Source organism: Lissotriton helveticus, chromosome 1_1 (genome assembly GCF_964261635.1).
Source record: "Lissotriton helveticus chromosome 1_1, aLisHel1.1, whole genome shotgun sequence".
Lineage (NCBI taxonomy): Eukaryota > Metazoa > Chordata > Amphibia > Caudata > Salamandridae > Lissotriton > Lissotriton helveticus.
Window position 1 is genome coordinate 1,341,747,575 of NC_136057.1, and position 24,533 is coordinate 1,341,772,107.

At 45.8% G+C, this 24,533-nt stretch overlaps 1 protein-coding gene across 1 annotated transcript in view; it reads right to left on the reverse strand.

The window, feature by feature from the left end:
• Positions 1-5,878: 5,878 nt before the first annotated feature.
• Positions 5,879-24,533, reverse strand: part of LOC144772869 (coagulation factor XI-like) — a 297,549-nt gene continuing 278,894 nt past the window's right edge. The window contains exon 11 of the mRNA XM_078657511.1: positions 5,879-6,073. Coding sequence (XP_078513637.1) covers positions 6,069-6,073 — 5 coding nt within the window. The 3' untranslated portion in view covers positions 5,879-6,068. The remainder of the gene's footprint in view (positions 6,074-24,533) is intronic.

A 24,533-nucleotide genomic window follows, 5' to 3' on the forward strand; every position in this document is an offset into this window, starting at 1 on the left:
AATTACGAAAAACAGCATGGAGAGTCACCAAAAAGAAGCACAATTTTCCATATTTTTCCGCTTTCAAAAATAAATACAGACAGGAAACACATTGTTTTCTGTCTGTATTTATCTGTAAAAATCAGAAAAATGGAAAACTAGGAGCCTTACTGCTACAACAGTGCGGAGATACCCCAACGGGGGTGATTGCTGCACTCTATAAATTCCATACATACATACATATAAGGCACCCATAAGGTAGGACCTAGGTAGCCCTAGGGCAGGGTGCTATGTAAGTGAAAGGTAGGACATGTACTTTTATATTTTGCATGTCCTGGTAGTAACAAACAGCCTATTTAGTTTTGCCCTATGGTGAGGCCTTCTCCACTCATAGGTTAGTTGGGGGAATTCCTTTATAGACTATTAAGTGGTAATTCCTGATCAGAAAGGAGTAGCTTTGTCATGTTTGGGATATTTAGAATAGTAACTGGTGAAGTTGGATTTTACATTACTATTTTAGAAATGCCACTTTTAGAAAGTGAGTATTTCTCTGTGCTTATTACTCTTTGTGCTTTGCAGCCTGTCTTCAGTATAAGTCTGGGTTGGATGACAGCTACACTTTGTGCATTCCCTCTAGACAGCCACAAACACAGGAAGGGATGGGTGTGTTTAAGCACTCACCTGCATTCTGATGGGTCTTCTTGGGCAGGGAGAAATAGGAGGGGCACATTTACACTTCACAGGGTAGTGGCCTGACCCCAAACAAAGGACTGATTTACCTTCTACTGGTAGTCTGGAGCCAGTGCTGATCTGAAAGGGATCCTTGTGCACTTCAGAGAGTCCCTTTGAAAGTCACCTCCTGCATAAAAGGTGCTTTCTGGGTATAAGTACCAGGGCTCTGGCCCTACCAAATCCAACACTTCTGGATCTTAAACTGAACCTCTGTCATTGGTCTGCTGTGCTGCTCAAAGGACTCACTAAACTGCGTTTCTGCCTATTGCCCTGCTGCCTGCTGCTCCCTAACTCTGCTGAAGGAGAGCTAGACTCTGCCTTTCTTCCAAGTGGTCTCGAAGGGCTTGCTGGCTTGCCTCCTGTTCTCTGAAGTGTTGGGGACACAAGAGACTTCCTACAAATCTGCTGGTGCTGCTGGACTCTACTGTCTGGGAGTCCTGCCCTTGCCTGACGTGCCCGCTCAAAGTTCTGAGCCCCAGAAGTGGGTTCTGCAGCAGATTTCCACAAAAACGTCACATTGTATTGAGTGCGTGAAAAATTCAGCTGCATCACCCATCGATGGCGTCACGAAGCTAGCAAAGAAAATGTGGTTCCATGCACTGCGCAGCTTGACAACTGGTGCTCTGAAGGCTCGATAAAGACACATTGCCTTCACTTAAGCGGGGAAATCATTGACACATCGAGCCCTCAGCATTGACGCTTTGCTCCATCCACAGTACTTTCTCAGTGGGGCCTGTGTGGGTCCTGTAGTTGGCCTGCCCTCCATCATGGTTGGCCTGAACTTTGGGTTTGCACCAGTCCCGCTATTTTTGGTTTGTTCTTTAAAAATCCATATCTCAACTTCTACGTATTGGATTTTTGTCATCTTGATCTTATTTTGCTCAGATAAATATTCTCTATTTTTTAAACCTGTGTGAAAGATTTTTGTTGTGTATTTATTGTGTTACTGTGTGTGTTGCACAAATACATTACACATTGCACCTTTAGATAAGCCTGACTGCTTTGTGCAAATCTACCAGAGGGTGATTACAGGTTATCTTTTAGTGTGTATCTAGCTCAACCTGACTAGAGTGGTGGTTCCTGCTTGTAAAGGGTGCATACTCAGACAACCAGAATGCCCATTTCTAACATCCTTCTTGACCAATCTGTTGCCTTCCACACTCTGAACTAAACTAGCCTTATAAACCACCTCCAACAATATGACCAAGTAATCAAATCAAATCATTAACATCAATTCCGGAAAGAACGTAATCAGAAACTCAGGCATCCTTTTTAACATCTAGACAAAACCCCTAAGAACCCAGTCCTAAGCTTTTTATTTAAAAGCAGGTAATACGCAAATGTGCATAATGATAACAGGCAAATGCAACCAATTAGAGTGGGTATGTAGTGACTTTAAATCAAGTGAAAAATAGGTGGGACAGAACAGACTACAATTCACCAGGTTTTAAAAATCAAGATACCAGTCGTAGGATTACGCCTTCTACCTAGACATCCCATCACTCTTTGCCTTCCACCCAAGTGGTTTGTAGACACCAATGCCATCAAAGCAAAACAATCAGGTATATATGAGGGTTATGGGAGGCTGAACTGAACTTCAATGCAAAAGGGTTTTAAATTACAGACCTTATTTAGATCTCGCCGGATGGGTTAAGCAATTAAGTCTTCATTCCACCATCTAAAACGTCTAAAAAATATAACAGTGTTCTTCATATCCACAGAAAGTCACCGAATGGATGAAGGCGCCCTTGTCAACTCAAGCTTAGACTATGGCATGTAGTGTACATTGACCTAACACGATATTACTAAGAAGAACTTTGAAACCAATCTACTGAAAAAATTTCACTCTAGCTCCCTGGAAAGCCTCTCTGATCTGACCAAGCCAACCCTAATCTTCAAAAGAACCAAATGTAAATCAAGAGGAGACAACTGCATCCCAGTCACAGCAGCACAATAATAACTGAAATCAGCCATGAGAAAAATGTTCAAATTGGCACCCACTGGCATCCCCTGCAGAAGGCCCCAACTAGAATGGGTCCAGTAACGGCTGGCATGTCCAGAGTGTGGTAGGTTGGGTGGGACAATAAAAAAAATTAAATTAAATTAAAATAACTTACATCCAAGTGTCATGCAACGTCCTCCTCCTCCTCCTCGATGGTCTTCTTTCCTCGAGGCAGGCAGGCTCCAAATCCCCTTCACCAACCCTAACGCTGCTCCTACCAGCATGAGAGCAGTGCTAGGATTGGTGGGAGTGGCCCCACTCGTCACTCCACAGCGCTCTAGACTCTTTAGCTTACTCTAACCTAGCTGTCTTAAGACAGCTCGGTTAGAGAGGTTTAAAGTAGACATGTGTGGCTGGCCTTCGCAAGATCGGCCGGCAAAAAAGACATGCACACTTTAAACTGAAAGTGCCCTGCTCTCTCTGCTGCTGTCATTCAGCTGCATCCCAGCCCCCATCCTGACACTCAGTTCAAGATGGGGTGAAGAAAAATTAAATGATAGTGAATTAACTTCATTACCATTTTAATTTTCTCTCTGGGGGCATTTCAGTGGGGCAACGCATCTCCGTTCAAATGGAGGATCCGCCCCTGAATGAGACTCTCTGGGCTTTTATGGCTTGCTCATGGCAGCCTATCCCATTTTGAAAGCTGACCAGACCTTCATGTCAGAGTGGCAGAATGGCCGATCCTGTATTCCTCAGAACCATGCACCAACCTCTCCCACAGTCTTTCATACACCCCCAACGACATAGACATCAGCGCTAAATCAAAAACATACTACTACATACAACCGAATCATGGCCAATGGGATCTAATGACATGGTGATGCCCCAAAGTCCTATGACTTACTCTGGACGTCAACGTGCAGAATAGCATCAACAAAATTTGCCCTCACCCACTCAATCAGACTCATAAGCTCCCTTCCTTACAATCAGCTGCATTCAGCCTTCTAGTCTCAGAGAACTTTAAATGAAACAAGCATTTGCAATGCAATAGGTCTCGCATTTACGAGAGTTTGCGCTATTGGCATTGTAAATGACAATGTCTTTTATTTATGGCTTGTTTTTAAAACCAAAATAAAAGGCATTGTCATTTACAACGCCAATAGCTTAAACTCTCGCAAATGGAAGACCTATTGCATTCTAAATGAATTTGGCGCCCGTACTACAAAGATAAGCATTAGGAGTGAGTGTGCAGTGGCAAGGCTATCAATAGAGCGGCAGGTGCAATGGCACCAAGTCATAATCTAAGCAGCGCACTGCATCACATTACGGCTGTTTTTATGGTTGTTATTTTTTAGCTACTCAACCTGGAAGCAATCAGCCTATTTTATCTTGGCTGCATTTAGGCCTGCAGGACCCTTATTATTCACAGAAGGTGCACAAAGTCTCAGAAAGTGCTACGAAACCATACAATTGGCAAGAAGCGCGCTTCACTAAAAGCCGTGACATAATGCACACACAGGTGACATCACAACTCACTCCGACAGACTCCCTCGCCTTTAAATCGTCCCACACAGCCAGCATTTTCTTGTGTGGACACACAAACATGACAGGCTCCACCCACAAACCATCCACGGTAGTTCACAGTGCCCCTGCGTGACCTGAAAGGACTTCTAAGCCCTGTCCCTGGCAGGCCGACCTGTTGCGCATAGTGCTCCCTCACGGGTTGCTGGCATCGCCATTGCAATAGGCGCTGCTCAGGCAGGCTGCATTCACAGGGTGCACCCGATTCACGACATTCTATTGAGACACATTGGCGCTCACCTTTCATTTCATGGTACGTTAGTTCAGTCTATTTTCACTTCATCAGGGCAGCTAATTTTTATTGGGCCTAAGTCCCATTTTGAGCAATTCTGAGAGGCAAAACCCTGAGGTCAAAGATGATTGGCAGAGTGCGGCGGAGTGCGGTAACCAGCGGACACTAATAGGGACAGGGCCGATTTTAGCGGTGGAGTGCGGTATCCAGCGGACACTAATAGGGACAGGGCCGATTTTAGCTGTGGAGTGCGGTAACCAGCGGACACTAATAGGGACAGGGCCGATTTTAACATTCCTGCAGCCCAGTTTGTGAACGACTTTCACAGAACATTTTACTACTAAATGACCATTCAGATGCAATATTTTTTCATAGAACTGTGCAGCGAGTGTTTTCCCCATACTTTTTGCAGCGGTAGACTCAACATAAAACAAGCACGAATCACATGGTGTTCAATTAACCAATAGGGTGTAGGGTCTCGAGGGCGGAGTGAAACCGTTTTTCAGTAAACGGCGCTCGGTCGGTCCGGCGGCAATCAGTGACGTCAGGAGAGTACGAGAGAGCGGAGTTTCGGTGTCTGCGAACCTTGGAGCACGGCCAGCAATGACCTGTGAGTACATGGAATGGGGGTCTTGCTGAGACTGGAGTTTGGGGTCTGGGATACGTGCATGGCTAAATTTCTTAGCTATTGTACAACACGTGCGGGGCTCCCATGAGTGAGGGAAGCCCCGCGCGTGTGCCAGGTGATACGGCGGAGATACCAGGGGAGTCGCGACAAAAGAGCCAGGTGAGTGGGTGGGGGGGTGGGTGCATGCGTGTGTGTGTGTGCGTGCATGTGTGTGTGTGTGTGTGTGTGCGTGTGTGTATGCAGTGTGTGTGCGTGCATGTGTGCCTGCGTGTGTGTGCCTGCGTGTGTGTGTGTGTGTGCACGTTTGTGTGTGTGTAAATGCATGAGTGTGGCTGTGTGTCTGCGCGCGATTGAGAGAGGCGAGAGGCTGACTTGCGGTGAATGTTGAACAGGAGATGTGCACGGCGCCGGGCTGGGCGTGCGCGCCCACAAGATGAAATCGCCGAGGGAAAGCGCGTACCCTTCCCCTGTCCAACATTCCCGGCAAGTGCACAACATAAGGTCTTTCGCTGGATGCAGCGCTTTGTGCTGCTAACACCAGCGAGACCTAAAAAACAGTCACCTTCAATAACACCATGCATTTTCTGAACCCAATTCATCAAATTGACCAACTGTAACCAGTACTCTCTAGTGTTCCTCTCTAATAGTGCCTAGAAGCAATTAAGTTCTGCAACTCACGCTTTACAGACAAACCAAACATACATGTGAAGAAAATAATTTTTTTAAAACAGCCAATTCAAAGATTTGCATTTTGCAGGGTTTATTTTTTTAAAGCAAATGATTAATTTTTACAGAAAAAAAGACTCACCAACCAAGATAAAAAAACAAACATGTTAATGCCCAGAAGCCCCTCAGCACCCAGACGACCTCAGATTATCAGATCTGGAGTCTGATCACGTTATTGGCTGGAACAATCATCAGCAGCCTTCTATCCTCCTGAACCCAGCAGGAGCTCTCAGGGATGGGGTTCATCAACCTGTCAAATGAAGATACTAGAACAAGTCAGCTTTGTGAGTTGAGTAAGAACACATGTAATTTTCAAAAAAACATAAGCTCAGAAAACTCATCACCATTATTTTACTAAATCGGATTAGAGGGATTATCCACAGAGTGATGCAAATTTAAAAACTCTTTTCCCACCAAATATGCACATCTTCCTAAAGCAAAGTTGTATGAGAGTAGGATCTGCTTCCTATGGTCACCCACACTTTTTGCTGTGATTCTCTCGTTTTTCGACTTTAATGTGGCTGTGGGCCTGCTAATCAGACCCACAGCCCAGCTATTCTCTCTCTAAATTGATACCATGTACTTTAGGTACACACCAGATTGGGTATTGGGTCACCTCTGTGAGCCCCTGTATAGTGTAACATAGGTACCCAGGGCATAGGTGCATCCAAGGCCTACCAGGGGCTGCAGCACGTATTATGCCACCCCTGGCTGGCCCTACAAACTGACACCACAGGCTGATCACTCAGCTTGGGTAAGGTGGTGTAATCACCCCTTACTTAGATATAGTATACTTATATCTACCTTTACATATAGACACATATACACCTATAAGTCACCCCTATAGTAGGCCTCGACAATCCTGGAGGCAGAGTGCTTGGTTTTATGTGAGAGGGTGCCCTAGCATGAGCTTAGCCCCTCTGCAGCTTTCGGAACCATCTCCTTATAGCTTTTCTATGATATAGCCATACCATATACTCTTAAGTGCATTATAATCCTCGCGGTTAATGCTAACTTTGGTTTGGCTTCATCAAAACATGTCGTGTAAGGTGTCAAACACTTTGGAATACTACCCCCGTCCCCGTCCCCCCCCCCGCCAATTCTGGCGGGGGTAGCATTCCACCCTTCTAGAGGGAAAAGACATGTATATTACTGCTTTACCCGGTTAAAGTTAAACAGAGCCTCAGCATCACAAAACGGATGCTGCTGCCACAGACACGAGTCTGACCACCTGGTGCTGGGCGAAACTCCAGCAAGAGCGGCCTGGACAACAGGTTTCCTGTCAAGGGAGGTGCCAGCACCTCCCCAGACAGGGGTGATGTGTATTGGGGCAGGGAGGGCTGCATTCAGTGAATGCATCTAGACACTGCCTGGGGCACACAAGGTGCTCCATGCATAGCCCGGTTCAACCCAGTTGCAGGGGCACTCCGGTCCCAGCTCTGGCACGAAACTGGACAAGGGGAAAGGGGTGTAACCACCCCCTTCTCAGGTCCACCCATAGGAGGGACCTAGGCAGGTAATCCAGCCCCTTAGCTTAGTATAAGCCTAGGAGCTGTGTCCCCAGGACGTTAGATTATCCTGGAAAGAAACTTTGATACAGAACTCCTGGACCTTTGACAATCTATTCTGACTAGAAGATGGAAGACATCTCCCTTGTGGTCAAGGAGTGACCACCCTGTGCAAACAGGCACCACCAGTAACTTGCCGGTCTGCTTTGTCGACGCTCCTGCTGGAACCCGAAGACTCAGTGACACAGGAACTGGACTCTCAGACTTCTCCAACTCTGACCCACATCCACAGCAAAGCTGAGACCCATGGCGGACACGACAGACGTGGGACCGGACACCCTGGGCATCCTGCATTTTGCTAACAGCTTAACTACCGAGGTACAAGAAGCCCCAGACCCGAGCGCCATTTGCACCAAAGCTCAGCCCTCCACACTCCACGAGTGCTGCGTGGGGCCCGCTCTTGCATTTCAGCTTGACGCATCTTCCCGGTTCCTTGCCCGTTGGCTAGTGAGCCCCCTGAAGACTTTTCTACTAAACTAAACTGCTTTCCTGGTTGCTGCAGGCTTGCTCCAGCTTCCCTTCAAAGGAGATGCGCCACAGTCCTTGCTGGTCTGCAACAGAGCCAATCTCGACATCCTGTGTGGGTTGCGGTTGCCAAGGCTTGTTGGGTCCAATCCAGATACCGACACCGCAGTCAATTATATCCATTGTGGGACAGCTCATATGCAGCTTCTGGTCATCGTCGATGCCTCCTGGACCTCGTGGCTGAAGAGACAAGCTCACCTTCTTCACCATCAAGCACGTGACATCGCCTGGTTCCTTCCTGGTCACTGGCTAGTGACCCAGACTCTGTACCCTCTGCTTTCAGGTTCTTCACATCACCGATCCACCCTTGGATCCACCTGGACACTTTTCCTCTGGTCGCCTGCAGCACTTCTTTGCAGGTCTCCATAGAAAACGACGACGAAACCCGACACCAAAAGGCACCTATGCAGCCGGCTTCCCTGAGTGAGGTAACACGAGTACTCCGGTGCGCCCATGTGTCTTGACTCTCAAAGTGTCCTAGTCTAAAGGGGTTTCATCGTAGTCCATCCGGAAGTGTCCTTAAACAGTAACTTTGTAACTTCTTAATTTCCCATTATAAGTCAATGGTAACTCGCGACTGTGTTGAGACACTGCACGCGCCTCCCGTGGGCCTCCTACTTCCTAACCTTTGGGTGATTAGTGTAGTCCCAGCGATTCTACAGGCCCTAGGCCTGCTGTCTAACTATCACGTGGCTCTTATACCACTTCTTTAGTATATGGTTTGTGAGGCCCCTAGGGCATAACTGTATTTGTGCAACTTATCGTATGCTAATTGAGTAACTTCTGATGTACTTTGAACTCTGACCACATAAAGAGTGCAGAGGGGGTTGTGTTTAGAATAAATACATATATATTTGATATATACCTTGTGTGGTGTCCTTTCATTTGGTATTCAAGGGATTATAATTGGTAAAACAGCTTGTTTCACATGCTCTCTGAAGTCTTAGCCTAAGACTGCTGTTCCATGCTACCACTAGGATAGCTTGTCTATAAGGTTGACTTTACAACCACCATCAATAAGGGTCGATTAGACTGGTGCAAGGTGCCCACTAGAATAGTGGACATCATATGCCAGGCTAACTTCTCACAAAAATGTCCTAACAAAGGTCATATCAGGATATCTGCGTAACATGCATCTATATAGAAATAATACTAACTGAGCTCAAATACACAGCCAGTGGAAACTCTGAAAAACTGCACTAATTAGGTCTATGGTGGCTACTATTATACTGGACTCAGGTGGGATGTACTGACCAGGCTGATGCAGACAACTACTAGACTAGACTGGCACATGGGCTGCTGGTCCAAGCAACACAATACTGGCTGTGAGCGAATATCATCACCACACACTGGACAATTGGCTACCATTATTTATCAGTTGGCACTGATCAGATGCTTGGAGATGACAGGGGAGCAGATAGGACAAATCAAGCTTTCCAAAACTTTCACTTTAAATAGGGAAAGGAATTCAATTTTACTCAGTAAGCAGGACCCTCCTGGACAGGGAGATTACTTAATAGGACTGTGGTTAAAAAGGATTTTATTATAAATGTTTAATTTTAATGCTTCAGATTGAAGGAGGCTATTGATCTTGCTTTAAGGCTCTATGCACTATATGTGGTCTCAGATAAAACTGTCCAAGAAAACCTTTATTTAGATCACTACTACATGTAGTGAAACAAAACCATTGAAAAAATATTTTTAAATATTATATTAAATTGATGGTTGTGTTTGATGTAATATTCTGTTACAAAATGATTGTACACATAATTGTTAACTCTGAGCGGTATATTCACAAGAACGTGTGATAACTACTGCAAGAGTAACGTAACGCAACTTTCAACATTGCAGCCTATCGCAGGAAAATAAACCTGTTTCAACGTGGAATTCACAACAAGGCGGTAGCATGCGATAGACACCAGATATCACGTCATATATCCGCGTGAAAATCAACGCCACGCTGCAAAAAAAGCAATACGCGAATGCAAAAAAAATGCGATGAGGCAAATCACGGGACAAAAATCAGATAAAACCAGCCCCAGGCCTGCGAATCCCATGCGTCATGCGGGAAAATGCACTATAAAGGAAGGAAAGAAACAAAAATGAACCAATTCTTACTGCGTAGAACCATGGATGCACCCGGAACGTGTGCAGAGGACAAGCCGAACCCCGCAAGCCCCAAGGATGACCGGCATGGAACCCCGTGTTCGGGGAAGGGCAAGGAGAAGAGGAAGACGGGGATCAGTCCGCAGGAAGACCGGATCATCGTCACGGAAGTCATAGGACACCATCAACAACTGTTCGGCACCTCCATGTTAGGAATTAGAAAACCTTGACATGTGGGATTGGGGCAGAAACGCCGGTTTTTAGACCATCACCCTAACCACGGTAAAGTCATGGCATTTATTGATGCTCCCTAGCGCACGTAAAGAGGCATGAGGGAACGTAGCCGTTGCTTGGCTTACTGTTCCAGTACCACGCCCCTTTTCCACTTCCTGGTTCCTGATCGCGTCCTCCGTGGCGTGTTGCAGATCCCTCTCGGCGTTTGTGGAGATATTTCTTCCTGCATATTGGTGCCGTCCCTTGCTGCAGTGCCCCGCTTTCCTTGTGCGCAGTCAGAAAGTTCTTGCCGGTGTTCGGCATTTCTCTATTATCGCACTCGAGCCAGTCTTGGTTCTTTCCCTACCTTTCCTCACGCATTGGGCGGGCGTCTTGCTCGACTCTTTCCTGAACAGCCGACTTTGTGGCTCTAAGCAACCTATTTTTCCCTTTACTTTTTGTTTCCCTTCTGAGAGAGAGCGCTCCGCCCTGGTTGTCCCTAAGGGCCGGGTGTCTCTCCTCCTGAGCGTGTTTCCACTCCGCTGCTCACGCACCCACACAGCCAGCTGGGACACCTCACCCCTTGTCTTGTTTTCTTTTGAGTGTTTGGTGTGTGAGTCCTTGTGATAGTTCTGTTCTGCCTGGCCTGTTATTTTTGGGTCTCCTGATTCCTCTCGTCGCAGAACTCATCTACAAGGCGATCACGACCTGCATTTGGGGTAAGAATACCTGGTACAATCCTGCATGTCAATGTTTAAAAAAGTTACAGTGATACATAGATAAGAGTGTATATTATCTAGTGCTACCTGATTTTGTTTCCTAGCCTGGACGACCACCTGAGACTCTTCCTACTGCAAACTGACCCCCCGTATGAGGAGAGTGGTGGACACTCCTTGGGTTATTCCCTCATACTTTTAGGGGACAGTAGACAGGAGTGTGTTTCCAATCGCATTCTTGCTTCTGTGTCCTGGAGGTAGAGGGATTCTTCTTCGTTCCCGTGAAAGTGGGTCAATTTGCTAACAGAAAGCCAAGCCCACGAAATATCTTTCCCCTGAACGAAGATGAATCCCGACCCTTCTTTGGGTGCTACTGACCTTAACCTCCAGGTACATACAATGGAAGACCTAACTGCTGCTTTAGTGACCCTTCAGTCAGAGGTGGGTAGGTTGGGAGTCGAAAACCAAAGACTACAGGCAGAGGTACATCAGTTAAGAACAGCTAATAGAGAAAACGGAACTATCCCTAAATCTCGCAAGAGCTACATACAACCTGCCAGATTCACTCTGGGTTCTACAGAAACAGTAAAAGGGGCTGAAGGAGATTCCACCATGTCTCCTGTCCAAGTCACCGTGCATACTCCTAGCCCGGTCCCCTTAGCTATGCCCGAGAGATTCACAGGGGATAGTACCAAATATAATGTCTTTATGAACCAATGCCAGCTTCAGTTCTTATGCAAAGCAGCAGCGTTCCCAGATGACTCTGCGAAAGTGGCCTTCATCATTTCCTATCTTGCTGGGAAAAGCAGCTGAATGGACTGTACCAATGGTACAGAATAACGATCCCATATTATATGATCTCTCCCTGTTTCAAGAGAAGATGAGAAGCCTCTTCGCTAAGCATACGTATATGCAAGCCAGCGATACAGCTCTGCTAAATCTTAAACAGGGATCCAAAGATCTCCTTACTTATATCACTAATTTTAATCGTCTAGTTTCTGAAACACATTGGCCAGAAGAGAAAAGGACCTCCTTGTTTTACCGTGGGTTATGTGAGGAGTTAAAAGATTTACTCTCACAAATAGTTGACCCACCGGAAGACTATGCCTCATTTATTGATTTAGTCGTTAAGTTAAATCATCGACTGCATGAGAGGAAAGGGGAAAAGAATCGAAGTAGTGTACCCAGATTTGTCTTGACCAAACCTGAGAAACCCCTACTAAAAGACACTCCAGAACCCATGCAGATAGGGGGAATAAGAGGTCCCTTGCCTACAGAAGAAAAGGATAAGAGAAGAAAGCTGAATCTATGCTTGTATTGTGGCAAAGGGTGCCATTATGCAAAAGAATGCCCCGTTCGCCCCAAGACTATCAGCCAGCAGCCTTTCTAGTTCGGAAAACTAGAACGCTTGAGGAATAGAGAGATCAATTCCTCGAGCTACAAATCCCAGCAGATCTCTACCAACAAACTATTAACATCTCTAGTGGTAAAACACTTTATGTTACCTGTCACCCTCACTTATGGGAATCAAAAACAGCACAACATGTCTATTCTTTTAGATTACGGAGCTACTGGAAACTTTTTTGACCTAAAACTCGCTAAACAACTGGGTTTGTCTTTTGTTGCTAAACAACAACCTGAATCCATATGGGCTGTAGATGGGTCCGAGTTGTCTTCTGGGTTGATAAGTTATCAAACCTCGCCTATGGTCATAGTTTTTAACAACGGACATTCGGAGAGTATTGTTTTTGATTTAATAGACGCTCCTAATTTCGGTGCTATTTTGGGAGTTCCATGGTTACAGGTACACAACCCTGTAATAGACTGGGTAAAAAGAACTGTCACCTTGATATCCCCGTACTGTAAAGTCCACTGTTACCAAGAAGCCACAGAACAAGAACTCCCGTTATATTGTGCTGTTCAAACAGGGGCTGACCTGAGACTACCTGACCATTATCTGGAGAATAAAGGCGTCTTTAGCGAACAAGAAGCTACTAAGTTGCCTCTGCACAGGAGCTATGATTGTCGCATCGACTTAATACCCGGTGCAGACTTGCCCTGTAGTCGCATTTACGCCCTGACTCCCTCAGAAACTGATTATTTGAAGGATTATTTAGAATACATGCAAAGAAAGGGGTTTATCAGACCCTCTACTTCACCTGTGTCCTCCCCTCTGTTTTTTATTGATAAAAAGGAAGGTGGGCTCAGGGCATGCCTGGATTACAGAGCATTGAATAAGATTACCATCAAAAACAAATACCCACTTCCTCTAATTCCTGTCCTCCTTGATCAAATTAAAGGAGCAAAAATCTTCACCAAAATCGATCTCAGGGGTGCTTACGATTTGATACGCGTCAAGCAAGGCGACGAATGGAAAACCGCCTTTCGCACCAAATTCGGTCTTTATGAATATTGTGTCATGCCATTTGGTTTGTGAAACGCGCCGGTGGCGTTTCAATATTTCATAAACGACATCTTAAGGGAATACATCGATATTTTCGTCATAGTCTACATTGATGATATCCTCATATTCTCACAGAATGAAACTGATCATGTGGAGCATGTTCGGAAAATCTTGAACAAATTACAAGAAAACGTCTTGTTCGCAAAGTTAGATAAAAGTGTGTCTCACACTTCAGAAGTGGACTTTCTGGGCTTCATGATTAAGCCTGATGGCATACAGATGGACCCCAAGAAGGTGGAAGCGTTGGTTAAGTGGACGAGTCCCACCTCCATTAAAGAAATACAGTCTTTTTTAGGCTTCGCTAATTTTTATAGGCGATTTATAGACCGCTTTTCTGACTCTGTTTCCCCGATTACAAAACTTTTGAAGAAAGGGGTGCCTTTTGTATGGTCGGCCGAAGCAGAGCAAGCCTTCTGTAACTTAAAAGATAAGTTCACCACTGCTCCTATTCTTCATCATGCAGATAACACACAACCTTTTTTGTGGAGGCGGATGCTTCTCACTATGCTGTAGGAGGAATCCTTTCACAGAGAGACACCGAGACTGGACAAATGCATCCCATAGCATATTTCTCAAAAATCTTATTACCTGCTGAGAGAAATTATACTATAGGAGAAAGAGAACTGTTGGCCATTAAGTTATCCTTTCAGGAGTGGAGACATCATTTGTTAGGATCCCCCCATGTAGTCACCATTTATTCAGACCACAAAAACCTTCAGTTCTTTAAATCAGCAAGAGCTCTCACGCCAAGGCAAATGAGGTGGCTGTTATTCTTTAGTGAATACGGTTTTCTGATCACCTATCGGCCTGGGTCACAGCAGGGAAAGGCTGATGCCTTGTCACGTTTAGGACATGAAAAAAGCACAGACAAGGAAAAACCCCTTCCTATTATTCCCGCGAATAAGATACTAGGGGTGGAAGAAAAAGACTACAAACTCCTTGATGACATCAAGGAACATCTCCTAGCCATGCCATCTGAAGACTGGTTGCAAAATCCCCTACATACCATCAAAGAAGAGTTGTATTACCATGAAGACAAACTATATGTCCCTACTTCCGCTCTTCAACAAAAGGTCATAGAGTGGTGTCATAGCAGCACTTTGGCCGGACATCTTGGCAGTCGTAAAACAAATGAGGGAAAAGACATGTATATTACTGCTTTACCCGGTTAAAGTTAAACAGAGCCTCAGCATCACAAAACGGATGCTGCTGCCACAGACACGAGTCTGACCACCTGGTGCTGGGCGAAACTCCAGCAAGAGCGGCCTGGACAACAGGTTTCCTGTCAAGGGAGGTGCCAGCACCTCCCCAGACAGGGGTGATGTGTATTGGGGCAGGGAGGGCTGCATTCAGTGAATGCATCTAGACACTGCCTGGGGCACACAAGGTGCTCCATGCATAGCCCGGTTCAACCCAGTTGCAGGGGCACTCCGGTCCCAGCTCTGGCACGAAACTGGACAAGGGGAAAGGGGTGTAACCACCCCCTTCTCAGGTCCACCCATAGGAGGGACCTAAGCAGGTAATCCAGCCCCTTAGCTTAGTATAAGCCTAGGAGCTGTGTCCCCAGGACGTTAGATTATCCTGGAAAGAAACTTTGATACAGAACTCTTGGACCTTTGACAATCTATTCTGACTAGAAGATGGAAGACATCTCCCTTGTGGTCAAGGAGTGACCACCCTGTGCAAACAGGCACCACCAGTAACTTGCCGGTCTGCTTTGTCGACGCTCCTGCTGGAACCCGAAGACTCAGTGACACAGGAACTGGACTCTCAGACTTCTCCAACTCTGACCCACATCCACAGCAAAGCTGAGACCCATGGCGGACACGACAGACGTGGGACCGGACACCCTGGGCATCCTGCATTTTGCTAACAGCTTAACTACCGAGGTACAAGAAGCCCCAGACCCGAGCGCCATTTGCACCAAAGCTCAGCCCTCCACACTCCACGAGTGCTGCGTGGGGCCCGCTCTTGCATTTCAGCTTGACGCATCTTCCCGGTTCCTTGCCCGTTGGCTAGTGAGCCCCCTGAAGACTTTGCTACTAAACTAAACTGCTTTCCTGGTTGCTGCAGGCTTGCTCCAGCTTCCCTTCAAAGGAGATGCGCCACAGTCCTTGCTGGTCTGCAACAGAGCCAATCTCGACATCCTGTGTGGGTTGCGGTTGCCAAGGCTTGTTGGGTCCAATCCAGATACCGACACCGCAGTCAATTATACCCATTGTGGGACAGCTCATATGCAGCTTCTGGTCATCATCGATGCCTCCTGGACCTCGTGGCTGAAGAGACAAGCTCACCTTCTTCACCATCAAGCACGTGACATCGCCTGGTTCCTTCCTGGTCACTGGCTAGTGACCCAGACTCTGTACCCTCTGCTTTCAGGTTCTTCACATCACCGATCCACCCTTGGATCCACCTGGACACTTTTCCTCTGGTCGCCTGCAGCACTTCTTTGCAGGTCTCCATAGAAAACGACGACGAAACCCGACACCAAAAGGCACCTATGCAGCCGGCTTCCCTGAGTGAGGTAACACGAGTACTCCGGTGCTCCCATGTGTCTTGACTCTCAAAGTGTCCTAGTCTAAAGGGGTTTCATCGTAGTCCATCCGGAAGTGTCCTTAAACAGTAACTTTGTAACTTCTTCATTTCCCATTATAAGTCAATGGTAACTCGCGACTGTGTTGAGACACTGCACGCGCCTCCCGTGGGCCTCCTACTTCCTAACCTTTGGGTGATTAGTGTAGTCCCAGCGATTCTACAGGCCCTAGGCCTGCTGTCTAACTATCACGTGGCTCTTATACCACTTCTTTAGTATATGGTTTGTGAGGCCCCTAGGGCATAACTGTATTTGTGCAACTTATCGTATGCTAATTGAGTAACTTCTGATGTACTTTGACCTCTGACCACATAAAGAGTGCAGAGGGGGTTGTGTTTAGAATAAATACATATATATTTGATATATACCTTGTGTGGTGTCCTTTCATTTGGTATTCAAGGGATTATAATTGGTAAAACAGCTTGTTTCACATGCTCTCTGAAGTCTTAGCCTAAGACTGCTGTTCCATGCTACCACTAGGATAGCTTGTCTATAAGGTTGACTTTACAACCACCATCAATAAGGGTCGATTAGACTGGTGCAAGGTGCCCACTAGAATAGTGGACATCATATGCCAGGCTAACTTCTCACAAAAATGTCCTAACAAAGGTCATATCAGGATATCTGCGTAACATGCATCTATATAGAAATAATACTAACTGAGCTCAAATACACAGCCAGTGGAAACTCTGAAAAACTGCACTAATTAGGTCTATGGTGGCTACTATTATCCTGGACTCAGGTGGAATGTACTGACCAGGCTGATGCAGACAACTACTAGACTAGACTGGCACATGGGCTGCTGGTCCAAGCAACACAATACTGGCTGTGAGCGAATATCATCACCACACACTGGACAATTGGCTACCATTATTTATCAGTTGGCACTGATCAGATGCTTGGAGATGACAGGGGAGCAGATAGGACAAATCAAGCTTTCCAAAACTTTCCCTTTAAATAGGGAAAGGAATTCAATTTTACTCAGTAAGCAGGACCCTCCTGGAAAGGGAGATTACTTAATAGGACTGTGGTTAAAAAGGATTTTATTATAAATGTTTAATTTTAATGCTTCAGATTGAAGGAGGCTATTGATCTTGCTTTAAGGCTCTATGCACTATATGTGGTCTCAGATAAAACTGTCCAAGAAAACCTTTATTTAGATCACTACTACATGTAGTGAAACAAAACCATTGAAAAAATATTTTTAAATATTATATTAAATTGATGGTTGTGTTTGATGTAATATTCTGTTACAAAATGATTGTACACATAATTGTTAACTCTGAGCGGTATATTCACAAGAACGTGTGATAACTACTGCAAGAGTAACGTAACGCAACTTTCAACATTGCAGCCTATCGCAGGAAAATAAACCTGTTTCAACGTGGAATTCACAACAAGGCGGTAGCATGCGATAGACACCAGATAACACGTCATATATCCGCGTGAAAATCAACGCCACGCTGCAAAAAAAGCAATACGCGAATGCAAAAAAAATGCGATGAGGCAAATCACGGGACAAAAATCAGATAAAACCAGCCCCAGGCCTGCGAATCCCACGCGTCATGCGGGAAAATGCACTATAAAGGAAGGAAAGAAACAAAAATGAACCAATTCTTTCTGCGTAGAACCATGGATCACCCGGACCGTGTGCAGAGGACAAGCCGAACCCCGCAAGCCCCAAGGATGACCAGCATGGAACCCCGTGTTCGGGGAAGGGCAAGGAGAAGAGGAAGACGGGGATCAGTCCGCAGGAAGACCGGATCATCGTCACGGAAGTCATAGGACACCATCAAAAACTGTTCGGCACCTCCATGTTAGGAATTAGAAAACCTTGACATGTGGGATTGGGGCAGAAACGCCGGTGTTTAGACCATCACCCTAACCACGGTAAAGTCATGGCATTTATTGATGCTCCCTAGCGCACGTAAAGAGGCATGAGGGAACGTAGCCGTTGCTTGGCTTACTGTTCCAATACCACGCCCCTTTTCCACTTCCTGGTTCCTGATCGCGTCCTCCGTGGCGTGTTGCAGATCCCTCTTGGCGTTTGTGGAGATATTTCTTCCTGCATATTGGTGTCGTCCCTTGCTGCAGTGCCCCGCTTTCCTTGTGCGCAGTCAGAAAGTTCTTGCCGGTGTTCGGCATTTCTCTATTATCGCACTCGAGCCAGTCTTGGTTCTTTCCCTACCTTTCCTCACGCATTGGGCGGGCGTCTTGCTCGACTCTTTCCTGAACAGCCGACTTTGTGGCTCTAAGGAACCTATTTTTCCTTTTACTTTTTGTTTCCCTTCTGAGAGAGAGCGCTCCGCCCTGGTTGTCCCTAAGGGCCGGGTGTCTCTCCTCCTGAGCGTGTTTCCACTCCGCTGCTCACGCACCCACACAGCCAGCTGGGACACCTCACCCCTTGTCTTGTTTTCTTTTGAGTGTTTGGTGTGTGAGTCCTTGTGATAGTTCTGTTCTGCCTGGCCTGTTATTTTTGGGTCTCCTGATTCCTCTCGTCGCAGAACTCATCTACAAGGCGATCACGACCTGCATTTGGGGTAAGAATACCTGGTACAATCCTGCATGTCAATGTTTAAAAAAGTTACAGTGATACATAGATAAGAGTGTATATTATCTAGTGCTACCTGATTTTGTTTCCTAGCCTGGACCACCACCTGAGACTCTTCCTACTGCAAACTGACCCCCCGTATGAGGAGAGTGGTGGACACTCCTTGGGTTATTCCCTCATACTTTTAGGGGACAGTAGACAGGAGTGTGTTTCCAATCGCATTCTTGCTTCTGTGTCCTGGAGGTAGAGGGATTCTTCTTCGTTCCCGTGAAAGTGGGTCAATTTGCTAACAGAAAGCCAAGCCCACGAAATATCTTTCCCCTGAACGAAGATGAATCCCGACCCTTCTTTGGGTGCTACTGACCTTAACCTCCAGGTACATACAATGGAAGACCTAACTGCTGCTTTAGTGACCCTTCAGTCAGAGGTGGGTAGGTTGGGAGTCGAAAACCAAAGACTACAGGCAGAGGTACATCAGTTAAGAACAGCTAATAGAGAAACCGGAACTATCCCTAAATCTCGCAAGAGCTACATACAACCTGCCAGATTCACTCTGGGTTCTACAGAAACAGTAAAAGGGGCTGAAGGAGATTCCACCATGTCTCCTGTCCAAGTCACCGTGCATACTCCTAGCCCGGTCCCCTTAGCTATGCCCGAGAGATTCACAGGGGATAGTACCAAATATAATGTCTTTATGAACCAATGCCAGCTTCAGTTCTTATGCAAAGCAGCAGCGTTCCCAGATGACTCTGCGAAAGTGGCCTTCATCATTTCCTATCTTGCTGGGAATGCAGCTGAATGGACTGTACCAATGGTACAGAATAACGATCCCATATTATATGATCTCTCCCTGTTTCAAGAGAAGATGAGAAGCCTCTTCGCTAAGCATACGTATATGCAAGCCAGCGATACAGCTCTGCTAAATCTTAAACAGGGATCCAAAGATCTCCTTACTTATATCACTAATTTTAATCGTCTAGTTTCTGAAACACATTGGCCAGAAGAGAAAAGGACCTCCTTGTTTTACCGTGGGTTATGTGAGGAGTTAAAAGATTTACTCTCACAAATAGTTGACCCACCGGAAGACTATGCCTCATTTATTGATTTAGTCGTTAAGTTAGATCATCGACTGCATGAGAGGAAAGGGGAAAAGAATCGAAGTAGTGTACCCAGATTTGTCTTGACCAAACCTGAGAAACCCCTACTAAAAGACACTCCAGAACCCATGCAGATAGGGGGAATAAGAGGTCCCTTGCCTACAGAAGAAAAGGATAAGAGAAGAAAGCTGAATCTATGCTTGTATTGTGGCAAAGGGGGCCATTATGCAAAAGAATGCCCCGTTCGCCCCAAGACTATCAGCCAGCAGCCTTTCTAGTTCGGAAAACTAGAACGCTTGAGGAATAGAGAGATCAATTCCTCGAGCTACAAATCCCAGCAGATCTCTACCAACAAACTATTAACATCTCCAGTGGTAAAACACTTTATGTTACCTGTCACCCTCACTTATGGGAATCAAAAACAGCACAACATGTCTATTCTTTTAGATTCCGGAGCTACTGGAAACTTTTTTGACCTAAAACTCGCTAAACAACTGGGTTTGTCTTTTGTTGCTAAACAACAACCTGAATCCATATGGGCTGTAGACGGGTCCGAGTTGTCTTCTGGGTTGATAAGTTATCAAACGTCGCCTATGGTCATAGTTTTTAACAACGGACATTCGGAGAGTATTGTTTTTGATTTAATAGACGCTCCTAATTTCGGTGCTATTTTGGGAGTTCCATGGTTACAGGTACACAACCCTGTAATAGACTGGGTAAAAAGAACTGTCACCTTGATATCCCCGTACTGTAAAGTCCACTGTTACCAAGAACCCACAGAACAAGAACTCCCGTTATATTGTGCTGTTCAAACAGGGGCTGACCTGAGACTACCTGACCATTATCTGGAGAATAAGGGCGTCTTTAGCGAACAAGAAGCTACTAAGTTGCCTCAGCTATGATTGTCGCATCGACTTAATACCCGGTGCAGACTTGCCCTGTAGTCGCATTTACGCCCTGACTCCCTCAGAAACTGATTATTTGAAGGATTATTTAGAATACATGCAAAGAAAGGGGTTTATCAGACCCTCTACTTCACCTGTGTCCTCCCCCCTGTTTTTTATTGATAAAAAGGAAGGTGGGCTCAGGGCATGCCTGGATTACAGAGCATTGAATAAGATTACCATCAAAAACAAATACCCACTTCCTCTAATTCCTGTCCTCCTTGATCAAATTAAAGGAGCAAAAATCTTCACCAAAATCGATCTCAGGGGTGCTTACCATTTGATACGCGTCAAGCAAGGCGACGAATGGAAAACCGCCTTTCGCACCAAATTCGGTCTTTATGAATATTGTGTCATGCCATTTGGTTTGTGTAACGCGCCGGTGGCGTTTCAATATTTCATAAACGACATCTTAAGGGAATATATCGATATTTTCGTCATAGTCTACATTGATGATATCCTCATATTCTCACAGAATGAAACTGATCATGTGGAGCATGTTCGGAAAATCTTGAACAAATTACAAGAAAACGTCTTGTTCGCAAAGTTAGATAAAAGTGTGTTTCACACTTCAGAAGTGGACTTTCTGGGCTTCATGATTAAGCCTGACGGCATACAGATGGACCCCAAGAAGGTGGAAGCGTTGGTTAAGTGGACGAGTCCCACCTCCATTAAAGAAATACAGTCTTTTTTAGGCTTCGCTAATTTTTATAGGCGATTTATAGACCGCTTTTCTGACTCTGTTTCCCCGATTACAAAACTTTTGAAGAAAGGGGTGCCTTTTGTATGGTCGGCCGAAGCAGAGCAAGCCTTCTGTAACTTAAAAGATAAGTTCACCACTGCTCCTATTCTTCATCATGCAGATAACACACAACCTTTTTTTGTGGAGGCGGATGCTTCTCACTATGCTGTAGGAGGAATCCTTTCACAGAGAGACACCGAGACTGGACAAATGCATCCCATAGCATATTTCTCAAAAATCTTATTACCTGCTGAGAGAAATTATACTATAGGAGAAAGAGAACTGTTGGCCATTAAGTTATCCTTTCAGGAGTGGAGACATCATTTGTTAGGATCCCCCCATGTAGTCACCATTTATTCAGACCACAAAAACCTTCAGTTCTTTAAATCAGCAAGAGCTCTCACGCCAAGGCAAATGAGGTGGCTGTTATTCTTTAGTGAATACGGTTTTCTGATCACCTATCGGCCTGGGTCACAGCAGGGAAAGGCTGATGCCTTGTCACGTTTAGGACATGAAAAAAGCACAGACAAGGAAAAACCCCTTCCTATTATTCCCGCGAATAAGATAATAGGGATGGAAGAAAAAGACTACAAACTCCTTGATGACATCAAGGAACATCTCCTAGCCATGCCATCTGAAGACTGGTTGCAAAATCCCCTACATACCATCAGAGAAGGGTTGTATTACCATGAAGACAAACTATATGTCCCTACTTCCGCTCTTCAACAAAAGGTCATAGAGTGGTGTCATAGCAGCACTTTGGCCGGACATCTTGGCAGTCGTAAAACAAATGAGCTGTGCCACAGATGGTTTTGGTGGGAATCCATGTCCAAAGATGTGTTAGCCTATGTGCAATCCTGCGCCACCTGTGCACGTCAAAAGGCTTCACATTGCGCGCCTACAGGACTCCTAAGACACCTAGCCATTCCTCCATCACCCTGGCACACCATAAGCATGGATTTTATGACTGATTTGCCCTCCTGTCAAGGTTACACCACTATTTATGTAGTAGTGGATTTATTGTCAAAAATGGGACATTTCATACTTCTGAAAAACTACCTTCCTCTAAAGAACTAGCGTCTGTCTTCCTGGACAATATAGTAAAACTGCATGGACTACCCACAGTCATCATCTCTGATAGAGGTCCTCAGTTTGTCTCAAAGTTGTGGCGGGGGTTGTGTTCCGTTCTGGGTATTAATCACAGACTTTCCACCTCATACCACCCCCAAACCGATGGGCAAACAGAAAGGACAAATCAGACCCTAGAACAGTTCTTGCCTTGTTTATTAACATCTATACCATCTACTTGGGTTCAAGCTTTACCATTGGCAGAATTCGCTTACAACAATTCTAGTCACTCCACCACAGACATCTCCCCTTTTTTCTTTTTGCATGCACAACACCCTAGAATGATTCCTATTGTGTTACAGCAAGATGAAATATCTGTACCAGCACTTGACGAACATCATGCACACATTCAGAATGTATGGGAATCAGCAAAGACAGAGCTAGGGAAAGCCAAAGAAGCCATGAAAAGACAAGCGGATAAACACAGAAGGGAAGAACCTATGTACACGGTAGGAGAGAAAGTGTGGTTGTCCACAAGAAACCTTAGGATATAAGGTTCGAAAAAATTCCAACCTAGATTCATAGGTCCCTTTCCCATAGAGAAAATCCTCTCCCCTGTCATCCTGAAACTACAATTGCCCCATGTATAAAAATACATCCTGTCTTCCACAGTTCATTGATCAAAAAATACCTACCCTCCGTTGTCCCTGAGATTCCTCCTCCCCCGGTACAAATCAATGGTGAAGCTGAATATGAAGTACACAAAATTCTGGATTCCAGGAAATCTAGAGGCAGACTCCAATACCTCATAGATTGGGTAGGGTACCCCCCAGAAGACAGATCTTGGGAGCCTGCCGATAACATCCATGCAGCCAGATTAATCAGACAATTTCACAGACTCCATCCCTCCAAGCCTGGTCCTGGGAATAGGCCTTTGCGGAGGGGTACTGTTAGGAATTAGAAAACCTTGATATGTGGGATTGGGGCAGAAACGCCGGTGTTTAGACCATCACCCTAACCACGGTAAAGTCATGGCATTTATTGATGCTCCCTAGCGCACGTAAAGAGGCGCGTCGGAACGTAGCCGTTGCTTGGCTTACTGTTCCAGTACCACGCCCCTTTTCCACTTCCTGGTTCCTGATCGCGTCCTCCGTGGCGTGTTGCAGATCCCTCTGGGCGTTGGTGGAGATATTTCTTCCTGCATATTGCCTCCGTCCCTTGCTGCAGTGCCCCGCTTTCCTTGTGCGCAGTGAGAAAGTTCTTGCCGGTGTTCGGCATTTCTCTATTATCGCACTCGAGCCAGTCTTGGTTCTTTCCCTACCTTTCCTCACGCATTGGGCGGGCGTCTTTCTCGACTCTTTCCTGAACAGCCGACTTTGTGGCTCTAAGCAACCTATTTCTCCCTTTACTTTTTGTTTCCCTTCTGAGAGAGAGCGCTCCGCCCTGGTTGTCCCTAAGGGCCGGGTGTCTCTCCTCCTGAGCGTATTTCCACTCCGCTGCTCACGCACCTACACTGGGACACCTCACCCCTTGTCTTGTTTTCTTTTGAGTGTTTGGTGTGTGAGTCATTGTGATAGTTCTGTTCTGCCTGGCCTGTTATTTTTGGGTCTCCTGATTCCTCTCGTCACAGAACTCATCTACAAGGCGATCACGACCTGCATTTGGGGTAAGAATACCTGGTACAATCCTGCATGTCAATGTTTAAAAAAGTTACAGTGATACATAGATAAGAGTGTATATTATCTAGTGCTACCTGATTTTGTTTCCTAGCCTGAACCACCACCTGAGACTCTTCCTACTGCAAACTGACCCCCCGTATGAGGAGAGTGGTGGACACTCCTTGGGTTATTCCCTCATACTTTTAGGGGACAGTAGACAGGAGTGTGTTTCCAATCGCATTCTTGCTTCTGTGTCCTGGAGGTAGAGGGATTCTTCTTCGTTCCGTGAAAGTGGGTCAATTTGCTAACACTCCACTGCGGCACTGGCAACCCAAACGGAAATATGGCAGTCCATCGTCACCAACGTCAATGACTCGGAGTGTCGAGGAGGTCACTGGAGGAGGTCAAGAGGCACTGGCATGAAGTATCTATTATTTAGACAAATTGCCGCTTGGCTTGGAGGAT